Genomic DNA, 18,148 nt, shown 5'->3' on the forward strand with positions numbered 1-18,148 from the left:
TGACTCTGCTGCCATGGGGCTTCTTGTCCTTTTTTTCCACCATTCTAAAGTTTCCTGTTTGATTTGGTCACTGGAGTTAACTCATCTCAGTACAGCCCAGACCTGCCCCAGCTATTCAGGGCTCCCTAATTGGGTGCTGATTGCCTGTGTGTGCAGCAGCAGCTGAGCAAGGGCTGTGTTCATCAAATAACCCAGGAGTTACACCTTTGCTTAAGGAGCAGGAGCTTTTGCTGTGACACCTCTTGCTCACAGGTGTATTTATAGACCCAGCCAAGCTCTGGATTGTTTCCGGGCTGTGCTGCTGCAGCCAGGGCTGATTACACAGATACTGCCAGGGTCCCTTGTCCCAGTTTGTGTTTATGAACAGCAGGCTCTGCTTGCAGAGCAAAAGGGCCAATGCAGTGGTTGCACATAAAGCAGGCACAGTGAATTTTCCCTGCCCCCAGATGTGCTTTTCCTGTAGGAACACATTTGCAGGTGCCCTGTATGGAAGGAGCAGAGGCTCTGGGCACGGTGGAGGGCTGCTGGGATAGAACACTGTGCAAGCAGCTAGGCTGGCTTGGTAAGGCTCGGCTTAGTCACTTCCTTTGGGGAGTGGGGAGGATGCAGCTCCTGTGTGGGAGCCCCACCTGAGCCTCCTGGTGCTGGAGAGAAATGGTGAGGAGCTCTCTGCTCACCAGGAATGGTCCTCGTGGGCTGCTGGGTCACAGACAGGGCGCTGACCACGGGCTTTGCTTTGTCCGAGAAGAGCCAGGAAGGGCTGAGAGCTGCTGCAGGAGATGAAGCCGCGCCCAGCAAAGCCTGGGGCACAAACCATTCTGGGGCTGTTCCCAGCCCACAGCTGCTCCTGGAAGCCCTCGCAGCAGTCACTGGGAGAGCCTCAGCCTACTTTCAGCACCTCCCCACGCTGCTGGGGATCCTGGCTCGGGAGAAAATCGCCATCGATGTGATCCCGTGGTGTCCTTTATCACGGGCTGTCCGTCGGCTTCGAGAGGATCCCCTGCGTGCCTGACGCGCTGTGTCTGTGGCTTGTCCCTCGGATTCCCCGGCTCGGCGAGTCCTTACTCATCCCCTTGTTTGGAGGAGGGATTTCACGAGCCCCTGGCCGAGCCCCGTGAGGATATTTCTGGGCTGATGGAGCAGCAGAGCGGGAGCTGTGGATGACAGGGGCTGCCAGAGGCGTGCCCGAGCGGGGCTGGCTGCTCCCCTCCTGCAGCAGAGCCCAGAGGCACCTGTACAACACCGAGGCGTGTCAGGAAACCTGATGCCTCACCTCTGCCAATGTGGAGGCGGAGGGAGGAGGGCCCAAAGACATGTCCCTTCACGCTCGCAACAGCTGAAAACAGAGAAGGAAACTCGCTAGAGCCTTTTTCACCAGCGCAGGAAGCGTCCCTGTCCCGCTCTCACTCCAGAAGCCCTCCCGTACTCCACTACTCTGGGGGGGTGGCTGTCCCACACCCGCCGGGCGATGAACATCGCAAGGAGAAGAGGCTTTTACAGACAGGAGGTGAACAACACGCTCTGGGAGCTGCCCAGGAGATACACATCCCTGCACCCGCTGGGCTCCGGGGCCTACGGCTCCGTCTGGTGAGTGGGGTCCTGCTGGCAGCGCCCCGGGGCTGGGGCGTTGGGAGTTCCGGGCCGGGGGGGAAACGAGGAGGCGTTTGACAGAACCCCTCCATTAAGGAAGGGCATTTGCATGTGGGATGGGGGCAGGCTGTCTCCTGTCCAGCTGGACACTCGCTTGCCTGAAGAAAATGCCCCAGGGTGGGCAGAGAGGGGACAGGGCAGGGGTGCCAGGGCAGCCGAGCGTCACCTCGGCGCTGGGGTCAGGCAGGGTTTGAGCTGCTTTGGACTCTTGCTTGCGCTGGTAGCACAGGCGGGAGGCGGGGGAATACCTGGGTGTCCGCAAGAGATTTGTCTGTGATTGCAGAGGTGGGAGCTGGAACAGGGCGTCCTTGCTGCTCAGTCCCAGGCAGCTGAAGCAGATGGACAATACAACCCCTGCCCTGATACAGTTTCCAGTTTGAAATCATAAAGTGGATAGAAATTATTGCAAACCAGGATCAGTAACAGACAGGGACTTCCTTCATGGCTGATGATAAACCCCAGCCTACAAGAGCAGCAGGAACTGCTGTTAATTATTCAGCCAGGCAAAGGTGCCTGAAGCAAGAGCAAGCACAAGGCAGAAATTGCTGGGTTTGCACTGACGAACCAGACATGGGCAACCCTGAAAGGTTAAATATGAAACAGTCCATTGATAGTATCTGAAGAGAGCCCTTATTTCATAACATGCTGAGCTAAAAATAAATGAAAAAAAAAATAAAGGTGTGTCCGTTTTCATAGGTGTTGGGCAAAGTCTGGCCTGCCACTGGCACTAATCCTGAAACCCTGGTGTCCAGGTTTTGTCCTTTTCCTCCAGCTTCCAATTTACAGGGGGGCACTCACTTGGCTGCCCAGATGTGTTTATGCCTCTTAGATTCTTAAGTAAGTCCTGCAAAAGCAGGCAGGATTAGACTTGACTTTTAATTTATATTTGTACAGTGTTCTCTGATTTTTATCACAGAGAAAATCAGGAAGAAAAATAAAGACAGGACAAAAAAAAAAAAAAAAAAAAAGAAGAAGAAGAGAGAAATCCTTTCAAGTTTCCCTGCCCAGTCGAAAAAAACAAACATCAAAAGAAATCTTTACTGGTCCCTGTAAAACTCTGGGCTGCTCTGGAGCTCTCAAGAAGGGAGGTTGAAGCAGCCCGGGGGTGCGTGGTGGTTTTGAATGGACAGAGCTCAGCAGGGAGGGCTCGATGCTGATTGCTGTACAAAGCTGAGGCAGAAATGTGGAGTTAGGATTTGCTGTCCTCTGCTGGGAATTGCTGGGAAAATTTCCTATTGCAGCGTTCTGCAGCAGAGGCTTTTACACCTTCTTGAGCAGCTGAAAAAGTAACTCAGGAGAAACAGCAAAGGCTTGATTCTGCCCTTTTTAATTTGCCAAAATCTGTAGGGATTTGGCTTCCAGCTGAGTGTGACTGTGAAAGAAGAATCTTCTGACCCCTCCACCGCTGGTCCTGCCAGCCAAGGCACAGCTCTGCCTGCCCGAGGTCAGCCCAGACTAAATCTGTTCAAATTTGTGCTGGGGAGAGCACCGGGGCTCTCCCAGCTGCATCAGCTCTGGGCTGGGATTGTGGCCAGGCTGTAACCAGCACTGTCTGTGTTGGGTGCTGGGGTTAGATGCTCTGTAGGTCAGCAGCCAGGAGGACACCCTCAGATTGGGAAATCTGCCTTGGATTCTGCAGTTTGACTCCCTGGTCTGAGTCCCTTCCTCTTATTTTTTTTGGCTCCTCCAAAAATTTTATGCAGTGCTGTCCCCTCTGCTGACATCTGCTGAAGTCCTGGAACGGATACAAAACCTCACTGAGAGTCCTCCTAGGACACCCTACAGCATCTTCAGCATTTCAGCTGCCTTGTGTAGCTGTTCCTGCACTTGCTTTGCTTCTCCTGACTCGATATTTGTCAGTGCAAGGCTGGAAGCCATGGGATTGAACATGATGATTTACAGCTCTTCTGTTCCTGTGGGAGATGGGATAGGGATTTCTGAACCAGTGGGAATTACTCTGGGAATCCACAGTGGCATTTAGCAGGAAAAATCTTTTTTTTCATGTTTGCCTCTTGGGAAGGGTCAAGGAAGGGCTGAGACACCCCTGGAAAACGCCACTGAGAACCATGAATTCCTGTCTGTCTGAGGACCTCCCTTCCCTCCTTGGCAATCTGAGCAAGGAGCCTCCAGAGGGAGAGGAGCTGTCACAGGATTGTCGTGTCCAGCTGCAAACAGCCAATGTGACCAGCAGGAACAACACAGCATAACAATGCCTGCAGCAATGGCTGCTGTACCAGCTTTTCATCAGCTCCAGAGAAGAGTCTCATTTTCAGCCAGACCTGCTCTTACACAGAAGCAAATATGTAATCAAGAATTCTGAACACAGCAGGATTAATTGCAGCAGCCCTTGCAACATGTGACATCCACAGTCTTTGCTCCAGAATACAGTGAAGGCAGCTGGCCTGCCCTAAAATACAACAACCTCCAAGCAGACGGCAAAGCAGAAATTGCCATATCTTTATTCCCTTATCTCCATACATTAAGGAAGGAGAAGGCAGAGTTAGAACTAATTCTGACCTTTAGCCATCTGTGTTTCCCTTTTCTCTCAGCTCTGTTACCTCCAGCTCATTTCTGCAGGTTGAAGAGAATAAAGATGAGCCACTTGTGCTTTTCTTGGTGTCCCACCTCATCCCCCAAAGAGCACAGGCTGCCCAAAGCCACACAGGGCTCTGTGTGCAGAGCTCCACTGAGCTCCTCAAAGGACCTTTCTTTGCTGTCCTTCTGCAAGGACAGGAATCAACTCTTCTCTAGGAGATGACCTGTGGGGTTGCAGAATCTGTTCAAACATACTACTGACACCAGAATGGTTTTTTCTTTGCCTGCTGCAGTTCAGCCATAGACAAGAAGACGGGGGAGAAAGTGGCCATCAAGAAGCTGTGCCGCCCATTCCAGTCAGAGATCTTTGCCAAGAGAGCCTACAGAGAGCTGATGCTGCTGAAGCACATGCAGCATGACAATGTGAGTGCTCATTTCTCCTCTTCCTGCTGACACAAGAGGTGTTTCCTTGCCACCTGGGAGCAAGTCCTTTTGGTGGCATCACCTGTGCTTTAATTGACATTTGGTATGTGCAGGCTGTCTCAGGGTTTACCTGTGACCTCTTTGCTGTGCCCAGGATGGAGCAGGTGTACAATGGGTGAGCCCAGGTATTAGTAAGAGGGAAAACATTTATGCAGCATCAGTGAGGAGTCCCTGGGTTCCTCAGATGGAATTTTCTGTGTTCACCCACGTGCATGTGCCAGTGGAGAGCTGATGAGTGCCATGTGCACAGCAATTGTTTTCCAGATTTAAATGTGGGCTTCTCTCCTTCCTCAGGTCATTGGGCTGCTTGATGTCTTCACCTCCACTGCCTCCTACCAGGGGTTCCAGGACTTGTAAGTCTGGAGTTGTTTGCTCTGTGTAGACTTAACTATTTTCCAAGACAGCTGTGTCTTGGCAGCAGCATAACAGCGAGGGTTGAGGTGCAAAGGGAGCAGACTAGAATCCAGGCATCCCCAAATAACGCAGAGAACCAGGAGCACAGCTCAGCTCCCATGGCTGACACACCCAGAACACGTAAACAGATGCCAGCCCTGCTCCCAGCTGGGACACCACAGCAGCACAGCCCAAGCCGTGCAATGAGGATGTGTTACATTCCATGGTGCATCACACAGAGGGTGATCCATGCTAGCACTGTGTGACTGCTGAGCTAAGGGGCTGCACTCACAATGGGAATAGTATTGTTCATCAGGCCTCAGGGCAATTAAACTTAGAATTTGAAAGATCTGTCCTTCTTTTCCTCTCGATTCTGGCTCTTCTCAATTAATTTTTTTGGCATTTTCCCTCCATGTTCATGATCACATTGGACAAGTCCTTTTTCCTTCCCCATCACTGCAGATGAGCAGTGTGACTGGGTTTGGGGTTTGGCTGATGGCTGAGGTTAGCAGCCTGCAGGAAGAGCATGTGAAGGTTCTCAGAGCAGTTCCTGCAGGAAGACCATCAATTAATTAGCAGCCTCAGCAGGCAGGTACTGAAGGAAGCTGGATATTGTCTTCTGAGGCAGGGCTGGAGAACATTACAATGACAAATTTGGGAGCCAATGCAGCTGCTTTGCTGTGTGAGATGTTTCAGTTCCTGGGTGGTGAAAGGCTGTCCAAAACTGAACTTCACTTGAGGTCTAAACTAATTCAGGATCCTGAAGATCCTTGTTCTTACTTGACATCAGATATCTGATTTCCAAGGAGGAGAAAGAGAAATTTTTAAAACAGGTTGAAATTCCAACTCCTCTGTAGGATGTGCTAGTTAGCCAGGAACAGTCACAACAACTCATCTTCCTTACACAGCCAGAAAAACCAAACCAAGTGAGAACAAGGCTAGCCTGCTCCCCTGCATTTTTCTTCCAGACTCAGGGCCTTGTCTTACTGCCTTTTAGCTACCTGGTGATGCCATACATGCGGACAGATTTACAAAAGATCATGGGACATGAATTCAGTGATGAAAAGATCCAGTACCTGGTCTACCAAATGCTGAAAGGGCTGAAGGTAGGTGGGTCTGGAGGAGTTTAGTGACTCCCTGCGTCTCCTCTGTGTGTCACCTCTGGGTTGACCCCAACTAAACTCCCCTCCAATACTGTACAGGAGGATGTGGGGAGTTTATGGCATCCCCTCGGAACAGGAATTGGCTGTTGAACCATTCCTGGTCCAGCACACATCAATAAAATGAGTGTCTGCTTACATCAGGTATCAAAGTAATCAGCAGCCACAGGCCTTGGGATGGTTTCTCCAGGGCAGCACTTGCTTCTCTCTTTGCCTTGCCCAAACCTCAGCAAAACTCTGCACAGAGAGGGAGGGACTGTCAGCAGCAGGGAATGATTTTCTATTCAGGAGCATAAGGAAGGAATATGTTTCTGTAACTGGCTTTGAGGGAGCTGACAGCAATCACTGCAAACTCTGGGAGGTAGAGACAGAGTTTTCCAGCTGTCCTCTCACATCCTTCACCTGGAGTCGCAGCAGTGGCTTACAGGCATCAAGGGGATCACCTCAATCACACCTCTCCCCAGGTCACTGCTACCTTGAATAAAGGGGGGAAGAACACACAGAAGGTTTGACTGGTATGCTAAAAACCCTGAAGTCAGTTTTGCAATTTTATGTTTTTGGGCTGAGATTATTTTTTTGAACACCCAGAATAACCCTGTTCTCATGTCATCTGCTGTAACCTTGATGACTTTGATAGTTTGAAGCTGTTGTACTTGCTCTGAGGAGCTATTGTTTCATCCCTCCTCTTCTGCTCTATGCATCTTATTTAGATTGGCAATAGCACTGTAAATACTGTCAGTAATTTGGGGCAGAAATTTCTTTTCAAACTGCTGCCCTAGGGACCAGAGACCTGTAGAAGGCTGCAGAGGTTTGTTCTCAGCAAGTTCTTGTTTGTAGCTCTCGTTTCTTTGCTGGAGAACAGAAAATTTTGTCTGCTGGTGATCACATTGTGGCTCCTCTTTTTATTGCAGTATATTCATTCAGCTGGCATCGTCCACAGGGTAAGTTCATGTATTCTGATTCTGATTTTTGTCTGAGAAACACAGCATAGTCATAAAGTTAATAAATTCCTAACCATCATTTCACTAATAGCACTGTCTGCTCTAATTTCCATCCTGTCTGCTCTCTTTTTCATCCTACCAAAACCCCATATATATTTGGATTACTAATTCCTGCAGCATTTTGAGAAAATGCTGTATTTTCTGATGAGCTGAGAAGCATTTTATGATGCTTTTTGAATTAAAACTGTTTCAGAAAAGAATAAAATAGTAACCTAATATAGCAGGCATGGTGTTTATTCAGTCATGTGCTGAATTGATGTTGAACCTGGGGTGTTATGGGACCCCATCAAAGGCAAGCAGAGGTTCAACTGGAAGTTGTGTTGATGTATTGCAGCTTGAAACATCCAATTTTTCTGCTCCTGTCTGTTGTAGGACCTGAAGCCAAGTAACCTGGCTGTGAATGAAGACTGCCAGCTGAAGGTAGGTGGCAAAGCAGCACTTTGCAGCACATCAGCTCGAGGAGGAGCTGCTCTGCCAGCAGGAAATTGGCACTGTCATGTTTCCTCTTTCCTCCTGAGCCTCCATTCCAGGCGTTGTGTTCCTTGGCAGATGCAGCAGTGGGAAATACTCCCCTGCTGATGTCACTTGCTGAATCAGGACACAGGAGCTCAAATGAGCCTTCTGTCACTGTAGTTCTCGTGTATGGCAGTGTGTAATGACTTCCTGGAGAAATTCAGCACTGCTGAGCAATACTTGCAGCAGGTGAATGATCCCTGAAGGGTAACTGCATTCAGCTGCAGCTGCCCTTTGGTTCTCATGGATGCTGTGGTTGTCATTCCAGACAAAGTCATTTTCAGGGTTGCTCTGAAGGGTTTGCTTGCTGCTGGCTGGTGTGGTGCTCTAGCATGCATTTTCTGTAATGGATATTTCAGGGAGTGGCTCTGCTGCCCATAAAGGTTGGGTCAAGCTTGTTCATCTTCAGCATTGAGGGAGAGGCCATGCTGTTGTGTCACCTGCAAGGTGTTCTTATAGCAAAGGGTGAGTTGTGGTGACCTGGGAGAACGCCTTCACCACCAACTCCAATAAAGCACATTGACTCAAAACTTAAGCTTCAAGAAAGGCAGTGACCTTCCAGGGAGCACAAAGCACTGATCCTTTCAGAAGGGTCCTCTCATGACAACAGGGTTTGCAGCTGGCTTGCAATTCACAGTGGAATTAAGATATATAAATTCCTTGAACCATCCCATGGGTGTCTGTGGTGTAGTTGGAGCTTTGTTATTATCTGATTGGAGCTACTCCATTTTCTCTTAGAAGTAGTCTCACTTGCCCATAGGATTTCTCTTTTCTCTCCTGCCCTCCCTTCTCCTTATTCTTCCTTTGGCACTGCAGATTCTGGATTTTGGCCTGGCCAGACAGGCTGATGCTGAGATGACTGGCTACGTGGTCACACGGTGGTACAGAGCCCCAGAGGTCATCCTGAACTGGATGCATTACAACCAGACAGGTGAGCAGCCCTGCCCCAGCCTGTGACTCCCTGCTGGTGAGCTGGGGGATCCTGCTGGCTCAAATCTCACTGAATTGTCCAGTTGTTTTTCCTCCTTTTCATCAGTGTTCCCCAGAGCAGAGCAGCTCCCACAGGTGTTGCACAACTCCCAGAGCTGCTGCTTGCAGGAAATCATGAAAGCTGAGATTTTAGCAGCATAGAAAGAACAGAGGGTGGGAGTGAAATTTAAATCAGCGTTTGCTGCAAGCAACAGCAAAAGTGACAGCCCCAGCAACCACTGCTGCCTTTCTAATTTTTTTAAATTTTATTTTCTTCCTTTTTCTCTCTGAACAGTGGATATCTGGTCTATTGGCTGTATCATGGCAGAAATGCTGACTGGGAAAACACTCTTTAAAGGAAAAGACTGTATCCTTTCAAGCTAAACCTTTTGCCTCAGCAGAGTAATAATTCTTTGTGTGTGGAAGGGTTTTTATAAATGAGGCTACTGAGAAAAACAGGTGTCAGACTGGTTTATCAGGAGGTAATCACAAGGACCAGTCTTTTTGGGGAGGAAAACAGAAGGGGACCTCAGAAATGCACCTCTGTGGTGGCATGGTTCTTCATCAGCTGTTCAACCTTGTGTGGCCATAGCTCCACTCCCAAATCTTTGCACATCCTTCCAAGCCCATGGATGTGTGTCCTGGCATGGTTGCACCAGAAAAATGATCTGTTGATGGAAATGCCATTCCAGGAAGAAAGGCTTGGAGCTCTTTTTGCCAGTCTAATGCATCTCTGCTTCTATGACTGTGGTGAGTTTGTATCATGAGCTCATTGTACCCTCGCAGGCTGGGCTGGGGTGGGGTTTGCTCCTCAAAGGGTGATCTTTAACACAGCTTGTCAGACCTGGACCAACTGACCCAGATCCTGAAAGTAACGGGGCATCCAGGAGAGGACTTCTTGGAGAAGCTGGAGGACAAAGCGGTAAGGAAGCTCCTGTGATTTGGGTCCTGCTGGCAGAGGCATCGGGGGAAGAGGTTGACTTGTGTTTGGCATGGGAGAGGTGCTGCCTCTGCAGCAGCAGGGAAATGCCCTTTTCCCCAGGCAAGGAAGGCATTTCTCTGTGCTGGTGGCACATCTGATGGGCCTGGTGCTGCGTTGGGCAGGGACTCATTCCCCAGCAAACCACCAATCTTCTCTGTTCTCCTGCTTGGCTCTTAAAACAGAAGGATTTCTCTGTTTTGACCAATAAAAACAGTTCCTTGTGAACTGTTTGCTGAAATGGGACATCTGAGATACTTTGCTCTTCTCTTCACTTGCTGACATTGAGAGCTGTATTTCACACCTGCCCATGTGCAGTAATTGTGCTTTCCTTGCTCCTTCAGGCGAAGAGTTATATCAAGTCCCTTCCTAAAATCCCCAAGAAGGATTTGTCTGTGCTTTTCCCTAAAGCCAATCCTCAGGGTAAGTAATCTCCAGCATTTCTCATGAGTTTTCACAGCTGGAAAGGAGGCAAGCTGACTGCCACAGACCCAACTTTATTTCTCCTTCTCATAATTTCTTGCTACTTTTTTCCCTTGCAGTTTATGCCCTTCCTCAGGGAAAAATATGCATCAGTTAAAAGCAGAATTATTTTTTATTGGCATTACAATGGTGATGTTCTGCTTCTCTTGGCCATTTACTACTTTTTAAAAAATTATTATTTTTAAGTACAGTGCAGAACCTGGATCTAGCAATATTTAACAGACAGCTGACGTAAAATTTTCAGGGAAAAAATTAATCTCTTACAAAGAACTCTCTTCCCCAGTAGGTTAGAGGTGAGAGCAAGCAAAACTCTTCTAGAAACTGAATGGAAGAAAGTCTTAAAATGTTAAAACCAAGTGGGAATGAGGCTGACAGACTAGTCAGCATCTGAGTTTCCTGCCCTCCTCTTTAGCAGGGATGTATAGGTTTCTATACAGATTACTGATGTTAAGACTCCTTTGAGATGCAGGGCTCTGAATGAAAGCAAATTATTAAAACTGAAAAGTATCTTGAGGTTACTGGCTTACTCCTCATGTTTCTGCAGCCCAATCTGTGCAGCAAGGCTCATTCAGGTCTAATTCGTTATTTCTGCACAATTTAACTTCTGTTACCAAGAGCTCCCTGAGGCTGTTGTTGGGCAGACTTTGCATCTGCACTGATGGGAGCCCCTTGCTGCCTTGGCCTGGTTGAGGATTCTCTTCACTGTTCAGGTCTGGAGGTGAAACACTGGAAATAGCAGTGCCACACTTGCAGGGTTCATGCACAGGCTGCCTGTGCTCCCCTGCACCTTGCCTAGCCCTGTTCCCACCCTCCACAGCTGTGGACCTGCTTGACAAGATGCTGCAGCTGGATGTGGAAAAGCGCCTTACAGCAACAGAGGCCTTGGCTCACCCCTACTTCGACCAGTTCCGAGATATCGAGGAGGAGACAGAGGCACAACACTCCTATGATGATTCTCTGGAACATGAAAAGCTTTCCATAGAGGAGTGGAAAAGTAAGAAGTTCATTTTCTTTGAGGTTCCTGTCTAGCATGGGACTCTCCTACCCCTCTTTCTTTCCTGTACAGATGCTGAGTAAAGCTGTGGTTGCCTGCTGATGCCTCAATGGTAGGGCTCAGATCTCTTGCTTTTATCCATTCAGCAAAGATCCCTCCAGCTCTTCAGGCAGACTTTTTTGCTCTCTCTCCTTTGTCTCTTTCAGCTGCCACTGAATGCCTTTTCCTGCACATCCAACACTCCAACTTTTATTTGTGTCCTCTAAAATCACAGATTAATGGTTATTTTGTTCTGCTTTTCAAGAGCACATTTACAAGGAGATCTTGACCTTCAGTCCCATTGCACGGAAGGATTCAAAGAAGAGAAGTGGGATGTCATTGTAGCGATGGGTGCAGCTGTGGCTGGGACTCACTTCTCCCTGCTGACATCAGATTCATTCCACACTGTGCTGCTGGTGGCCAACTTTTGGCCTGTGGGACCTCTCTCTATATGCCAACACAAGGATGACATCATGCTGTGGGCATTGGACTTTGTTCTTCTAAAGGGGAAGCACCCCAGACAGTTTTTGACATAAAAGACAAATATATTCTTGTTGAAACTTTAAGTGGGAGAATTTGACCTGTTGTTTCTTTTTTTTTTTTTTCCCCCTGTATTTGTCCACTTGAGAGAGGAGGGGTTTTATTCTTTCTCATTAGTCTTTTCAAGCACAGAGCTTAGTACATTAATTATGGATGAGGTAGAGAAAAAGGTAAAATTGGAAAGTGAGTCCTAAGCAAAAGGATCAGAAATACTGAATTTCAGCATAACAAGACCTTAACCAATCTCACTCTGGCTGTGTCCTGCTTCCCTGAGCAGTCACAGAGCACCCAGCAGAGCAAGGCTGCTGGGACAGTGTCAGCTCCAGGGCACCAGGGGATCAGCCTGTGTTCAGAGCAGCTACAAACTCATCCTCTCATCCTATACACACAATTCTGCTCAGCTGCTTCCCCTCCAAAGAGCCACTGCCTCTTTTTTTTCCCCTGCTTATTTAATTCCCTGGGATTTGATCAGTGCTGTCTCCTCCTCACAGCAGGCAGCAAACACAGGCTGGGAATTCAAAGCCACTTCCCATAGTGACAGACTGGGAGTCCCAAGCAGCTGCACAAGTGACTTTGAATATGGATCTGCAGGACATTTTGCAGCCTGTGCTGAAACTGGAGTATCTGCAGATCCACAGCTTATCAATAACAGTCATTGATAGTGCAGGCACAGCTGCTCGTTGTGATAACACCTTTGGACTGCAACACCTTCTTGCCCAGGGTGATCAGGCAAGCTCAGCCAATCATTCCAAAGTCCATCCCAAGGGATGTGTGCCAAGAACCAGGTGCCTTCTCTGTATCAGAGCAACACTTTCTTCCCCTCCTCTTCTCTAGCTGCTGACTTATTTTGGTTTGGTTTAGGCAGGTTGTTTTCAGTACTCTCTAATTTTCTTCTTAAGTAATGTTCAGTTTTGCTGTACAGACCACAAGTGAGTAAAAACTGCAACATTTCCAGAATTTTCTGATCTCTCTTCTCCACTGGGAACTGGGCAGTGATGTCATATTGCTTGGCTGCCTCCCTGCTGCAGCTCATGGCATGCAGCACTGGGGATAACCCTGCAGTGGCTGCAGCTTTTTGATAGGATGGTGTTGGTGTTTGCCTGCTGTAGCTGCACACATGGTCCATGATGATAAGGTGAGGTTTCTCTTGGCTCATATCTGTCTGGGTCATGTACAAGGCCTTTGCTCCACTCCTCTCTTAGGTAGAGATAGTGAGCACAGAACTGTTGTGATGTGCCCTCAATTCCCTGGAAATTCAATGTTTTCTTATGCAGAAAGTCATCTCTAAAGTCAAAGTCATCTGTTAAGGCCAGATTCAGACAGAATTCATGAACCACTAAATGGGAATGCAGGGTATTTCTTTATCATCTTGCCCTCCTTCAAAAGGGGATAGGTAGACCTGAAAAGTCTTCTGTCTCAGTAATGATGGCCGAGGGAGAAAACACCTTCACAACAAAGGAATGTACTGAGCAGTCTGCTGGTAGTTGAGAAGGGACTTGGATAGTTGTAAAGAATAATTTAAAATGCCCTTTGGGAATGTCTGAGCAGAGGACAAGCATGAAGAGGCACTGGGGACATGTGATACAAATAGGTGTGAGAAGAACAATCGTGAGCGTAGCCAAGTGGGGTACACAGATTCTGCAAACATCAGTCTCACCTGTTTTAGGGATAGCACAAAGGCTCTTCAGCATCAGTCTTTCTGCTGAGTATGTACCCAGTTTCAGGGACTGGGTTTCTTGGTAGGTTTACACTTACCCTGAATGCTCTGAAATTGCAAGAGCAATCCCAACAGCTGCTGTGTGGGCTCCATGCTCTGGTTTCATTCATTCACCCACCAACCCCATAGAGTGACAGAACACTGTGCAAAAGGATTACCCAATACCCCAGCAAATGTGGGGAGCAGGTGCTCTGTAAGCCCAGGAACCCTGGAGGTGTATGCATATTTGGTTTTTTGTGGTATGTATCATCCAAGAACTCAAAATAGACAGTAGAAAATGTAGCAGGTTGGTAGTGGAAAGAGTCTCTGTACAGAGCAACCATCCCAGTGCTGCTGTGGCATCTGAGGACATGTTTCAATGAACAGCAAGGAGCCAGGAGAAGGGAGAGGTGGGGGGAAATCCTGTTGACATTTCCTGAAAGGAGTTTGAAAAACACCTGCTTGACAGAGTCAGTGACTCAGGACAAGGCTGGGATCCTTCAAAATCAGCACCAGAACCAAGAGGGGGTGTGTGACCCTGACAGACTCTGTTGAGTCAAAGCAGAAATTACCTCATGCAGAGGTGCAGGCAGTGCCTGGTCGATGACTCACACTGACACATCATTCATGGACATTCCTTTCATTACCAGTATAGTTTACATGCTTAAAAACACAAAACCAAGAGATAAAAATCCCTCAGCCATTAAGTGGTCCAAAATTCCCTAAATCAGGCCAGTCAAAAATATGTTTGCTGTTTGTATTAAGTTTCTATGATACAAATTTACACAGATACATGGATGGAATTTTTGTGCCTGTTTCAGATAACTTACAGATGTCTAACTTGGAATACTATTTACTTGCTATTCTTACATTCATTTCTGACTTACAAGCATCTTTTTTAATTTGGAAAATAAAGCCTTCAGAAACAATCTTTCTTTGTAAGTTTGACAGCTAATTAGGTCTGTGAAGTTGCAACTTCATGGGGAGTATTTGTTAGGTACTTGCACGTGTAAGTGGGAAAGAAAAAGCAGATGAAGGAATAATTATTTTATTTTCTTAAGAGATGCCACAAAATTAGAGGGTTTTTTAAGAGAGATAATAGTAGCTGTGTTTTGGATACCACCTAGAAACCATTCAGTGCACAATTTGGAAAATTTCCACAGCCTCTTAGGAAACTACTTATTTTATCCTGTAGGAAAAAGACAGATTATCTGTTTTTATATTTAACATTTTCACATTCTAGGTAGCAGACTAAACAAATAATGCTCATGTTTTAAGTATGTGACAATGGGAAAGAAGAAAAACACAGAAAATTATGAACATGTCTGAGAACTCCAGTGAGATTCTGTACAAAGGATGGTAGTACCTTTTCATATTCCCATGTCTTGCTGTTGCCTGAGCAACCAGGGAAAGCGTTCCTTATCCTCTGCATTTTTCCTGTTTCGTGGGTCAGCAGAGTGTTGGCTGGAAACGTGATTCTGGCTGTTTTTCTTTTCACAGCTGAGAGAAACAAGACACAAAAGACTGAATGAAGATCAGAATAGCCACTATTAATTTGCTTTTCCCCCAAAAGGATGGGCACTGGCTGCACTAATTGTACTTATCATGGAATCATTCAGGTTGGAAAAGGTCATTGAGATCATCGAGTCCAAATCTACACTGAAAATGTCACAGTTTCCAGGTGAAGGTGGTTTAGGGGATGTTTTGCCTACAAGGCCATTTTCTGAGCACATGAGCTTACACAGCTTTTAATGTGATGTTCAGCTGGTGCTGGCTCACAGCTGATTCAGGCAGCTCTCCTTTTTTGTTGGAATGCACTCCATTAAATAATACTGAAGGGTTGGTATATTTGCCTCCCTCATTGATTTGCTGTTACATGAAAGTGAGTTAACTTCTTTTAGTCAGGTTTGGCTGGAAAAATAAAAATTCTCCTGCCATAAACCATAATTTCAGATCTGTCTTTAGAACATTTCAACTGAAAAACAAATGTTTTAAAATTAGAGGACATTGAGATTAAAAAAATAAGGACCACTGAGGAGGTAGTGCTGGGTACTTGTGTAACCTCTCTGATGTGAGTGAGGCTGAAGAGGGTTATAAATATGTATATAAAATTCCAGTGAAAATACATGGCAACTAAGGCTTATCCCTTTTGAGATATCAGGTTTTAACCTTTAATGCACAAGGGACCTGTTTAGCAATTGCTCTGATTTCGGCAATTCTGAAGAAAACAGCAGCAGAACAAACAGCCAAAGAGAGATACAAACATAAGTCAGTTTTGAGGCTTAATAAATCAACAAAGAAAAAGGTCAGCTCTCAATTCTAAATGGTGCTTCTCTTCCCCTTTTAAGTATGTCTTATATGCTTGAATAAACATGGAGAAAATTGTAATATGAATGAAGGTGCCCAACACTGTTTGAGGTGTCTTGGCTGCTGCTCTCATTTGAAGCAACTAATTTTGCACTTGCACCCTTTAAAAACTGGGACAGCAAAGAAATTGAATTAAGCTGTGCCTCTGGGATTTGAGAGGAGTTCAGAACGTTTTTTCAAATAACACGTTAGTTCCACAGCTTTGATATAAAACAAAATGATGAATAGCTTGTTTTGATGTTGTAACACATGGCACTCAGTCATCAGAGATGTCTGGACATCTCTGTGCACAAGGCATCCCACTGCTCTTAATAGGGAACCTAACATGATTATAATAAGCTAATGCCAGTGCAAATTTAAGAGTATAAAGGTTCAAAATTGAGGTAAAAAGTTAAAGAGTTTGCAAAAGTTGGTCATATTAAAAAAAAAAATAAAAAATCAACTAAAACCCAGTTAAAATTCCCACATAAAGAAGAAAAATCACAGAATGGTCTGGGCTGGAAGGGACAAACATCTGTTTGCAGTCCCTTGCTGCAGGACACCTTTCACTCAGAGCTCCATCCAACCCAGCCTTGAACAATTCCAGGAATGTGGCAGCCACAGCTTCCCTGGACAACCTGTTCCAGTGCCTCACCAGCATCACAGAGAAGGATTTTTTTCCTATTACTCAATCTAAACCTCCTCTCTTTTAGTTTGCAACCATCCCCCCTTGCCCTGTCCCTACATGCTCTTGGAAAAGTCTCTCTTGATCCTTACTGCAGGCTCCTTTCAGGTACCAAAGGGCTGCAATTAGGTCACCCCAAAGCTTCTCTTTTCCAGGCTGAACAAACCCAGTTCTCTCAGCCTTTGAAGTCGTTCATCAATTATTGAAATTATTTTATTTACTGTTTAACCAGGAAGCAAATGCAGCTATATGTTGTTTTAGGGTTTGTTTTATCCTTGATGGTTAGGACCATACTGTTATACAGCTGTTCTTTTGAGGGTGAGATCCTTTGTAAATCAATGAGAGTATGGGGACTTTATTTTGAAATCCTTGATGTTATTTTTCATGCAAGACCAGAATAGTTTATTATTTATTTTCAAGTTTTGATATGTAAATAGTAGACCTGTTATATATACAATATATACTTCAAAGTTGGTATGTAAAGACTGTTCAGCAGTAAGTAACACATTTCCCTTTGCTTTTAAAGCTGCAGCAAGCTCTGGTCCAACCTGAGTACTCTGCAAAGCAGACTATCACAGACTAGATGCTCTCAGATTCCATGGTTAACATACGTTAAGAGACAAAAGATCTCCAGCTGGACCGTAAATGAGGGAAAACAACATTCTTTGCTTCCTTCTAAAACAGTTAATTCTATAAATTCAGATGGTGATATTATGCAATACTCTGCATGGAGTGGGAGGTGGAACACACATATGCTCAAGTATGTGGCATGCTCTATAAAAAGTAAGTGTGGGAGCCTCTGCAATTCCTATCTCAATTCTTATCTCAGTTGCTAACTTAACTTCTTCCTTGTTCAAATCCCCTCAGTCCCTCTCTCACTGTCACTCCAGCCTGTCACACTTCTGCATGTGAAGAGGCCATCTGGACCCGAAATATTGGTTTACAAAATAAATACAGGCTCTTGCTATTTACATTGTTTGATGTTGCTTGTTTAGACTAACTGTGGCAGGCCAAGGTTCTCTGGGAGTGTAGCCGGGTTGGACTCTGGCACCTGACCACGCTTCAGGGTGTTTCCTGGGACCCCACACCTCCTGCAAAAAAAAACTGGGCTGCAAAATGAAGACACCCCAAACGAGCCAGGGACAAAATCCCCACCTCATGTCCCGTGGCCTGACGGCTCCCAGCTGAGAGGTACCGGCCGGGGATGGGCCCGCACGGCTGTACCCGAGCTCCCAAACCCCAGCCCCGCGATGATGCGGGGGGCAGGCGAGGCCCGCTCCGGCCGCCGGGAGGCCGCGGCTCCCCGGTGCTGCCTCGTCAGCCACGGAGGGGGATTCGGACAGCAGCGACCCCCGCCTCAGCCATGAGGGCAGCGCGGAGGGACCCCTCGCCCTCCCGTCACCAGCAGCCCCCGGGGGCCTCCCGCTCGGCGCGGCCCGGGTGTGGGAAGGCACCGGGGAGGGGCGGGCGGTGCCTGCCCGCGGGGGGAGCGGAGCGCGGAGCCCCCTCCCCCGCCTGGCCGCTGGCTGCCGCCTCTCCCCGCCGCTCGGCCGGCCCGCGCCGCCACCGCCGCCTCCATCTTGAGCGTGTGTCCCCTGCTCCCCCCCCGCCTCCACAGCACCGAGAGCGTCGGGGGCGCTGGAGCCCCGGGGGGGAGCGGGGGGGAGGTGAGGGTGGTGGGG

General features: G+C 47.3%; 1 protein-coding gene and 1 long non-coding RNA gene across 2 annotated transcripts; one reads left to right on the forward strand and one right to left on the reverse strand.

Moving 5' to 3' along the window:
- On the forward strand, positions 1–11,765 carry MAPK13 (mitogen-activated protein kinase 13). Its single transcript, XM_071450511.1, has 12 exons — positions 1–1,587; positions 4,479–4,608; positions 4,963–5,021; positions 6,059–6,167; positions 7,133–7,162; positions 7,595–7,642; positions 8,552–8,666; positions 9,000–9,071; positions 9,547–9,626; positions 10,028–10,106; positions 10,984–11,160; positions 11,465–11,765. Exons 1-12 carry the CDS (start codon positions 1,469–1,471, stop codon positions 11,542–11,544), a joined length of 1,098 nt encoding a protein of 365 aa, XP_071306612.1. The 5' UTR covers positions 1–1,468; the 3' UTR covers positions 11,545–11,765.
- Positions 11,766–14,467: 2,702 nt separating this feature from the next.
- On the reverse strand, positions 14,468–17,557 carry LOC139601431 (uncharacterized). Its single transcript, XR_011682914.1, has 2 exons — positions 17,439–17,557; positions 14,468–14,935 (listed from the first exon to the last, which is right to left on the reverse strand). It is a non-coding gene; the product is annotated as an uncharacterized lncRNA (long non-coding RNA).
- Between the last annotated feature and the right edge of the window lie 591 nt (positions 17,558–18,148).

The sequence above is a fragment of the Agelaius tricolor genome, unplaced genomic scaffold (genome assembly GCF_023055355.1).
Source record: "Agelaius tricolor isolate 1412-34295 unplaced genomic scaffold, bAgeTri1.0.p SCAF_30, whole genome shotgun sequence".
NCBI classification, from domain to species: Eukaryota; Metazoa; Chordata; class Aves; order Passeriformes; family Icteridae; genus Agelaius; species Agelaius tricolor.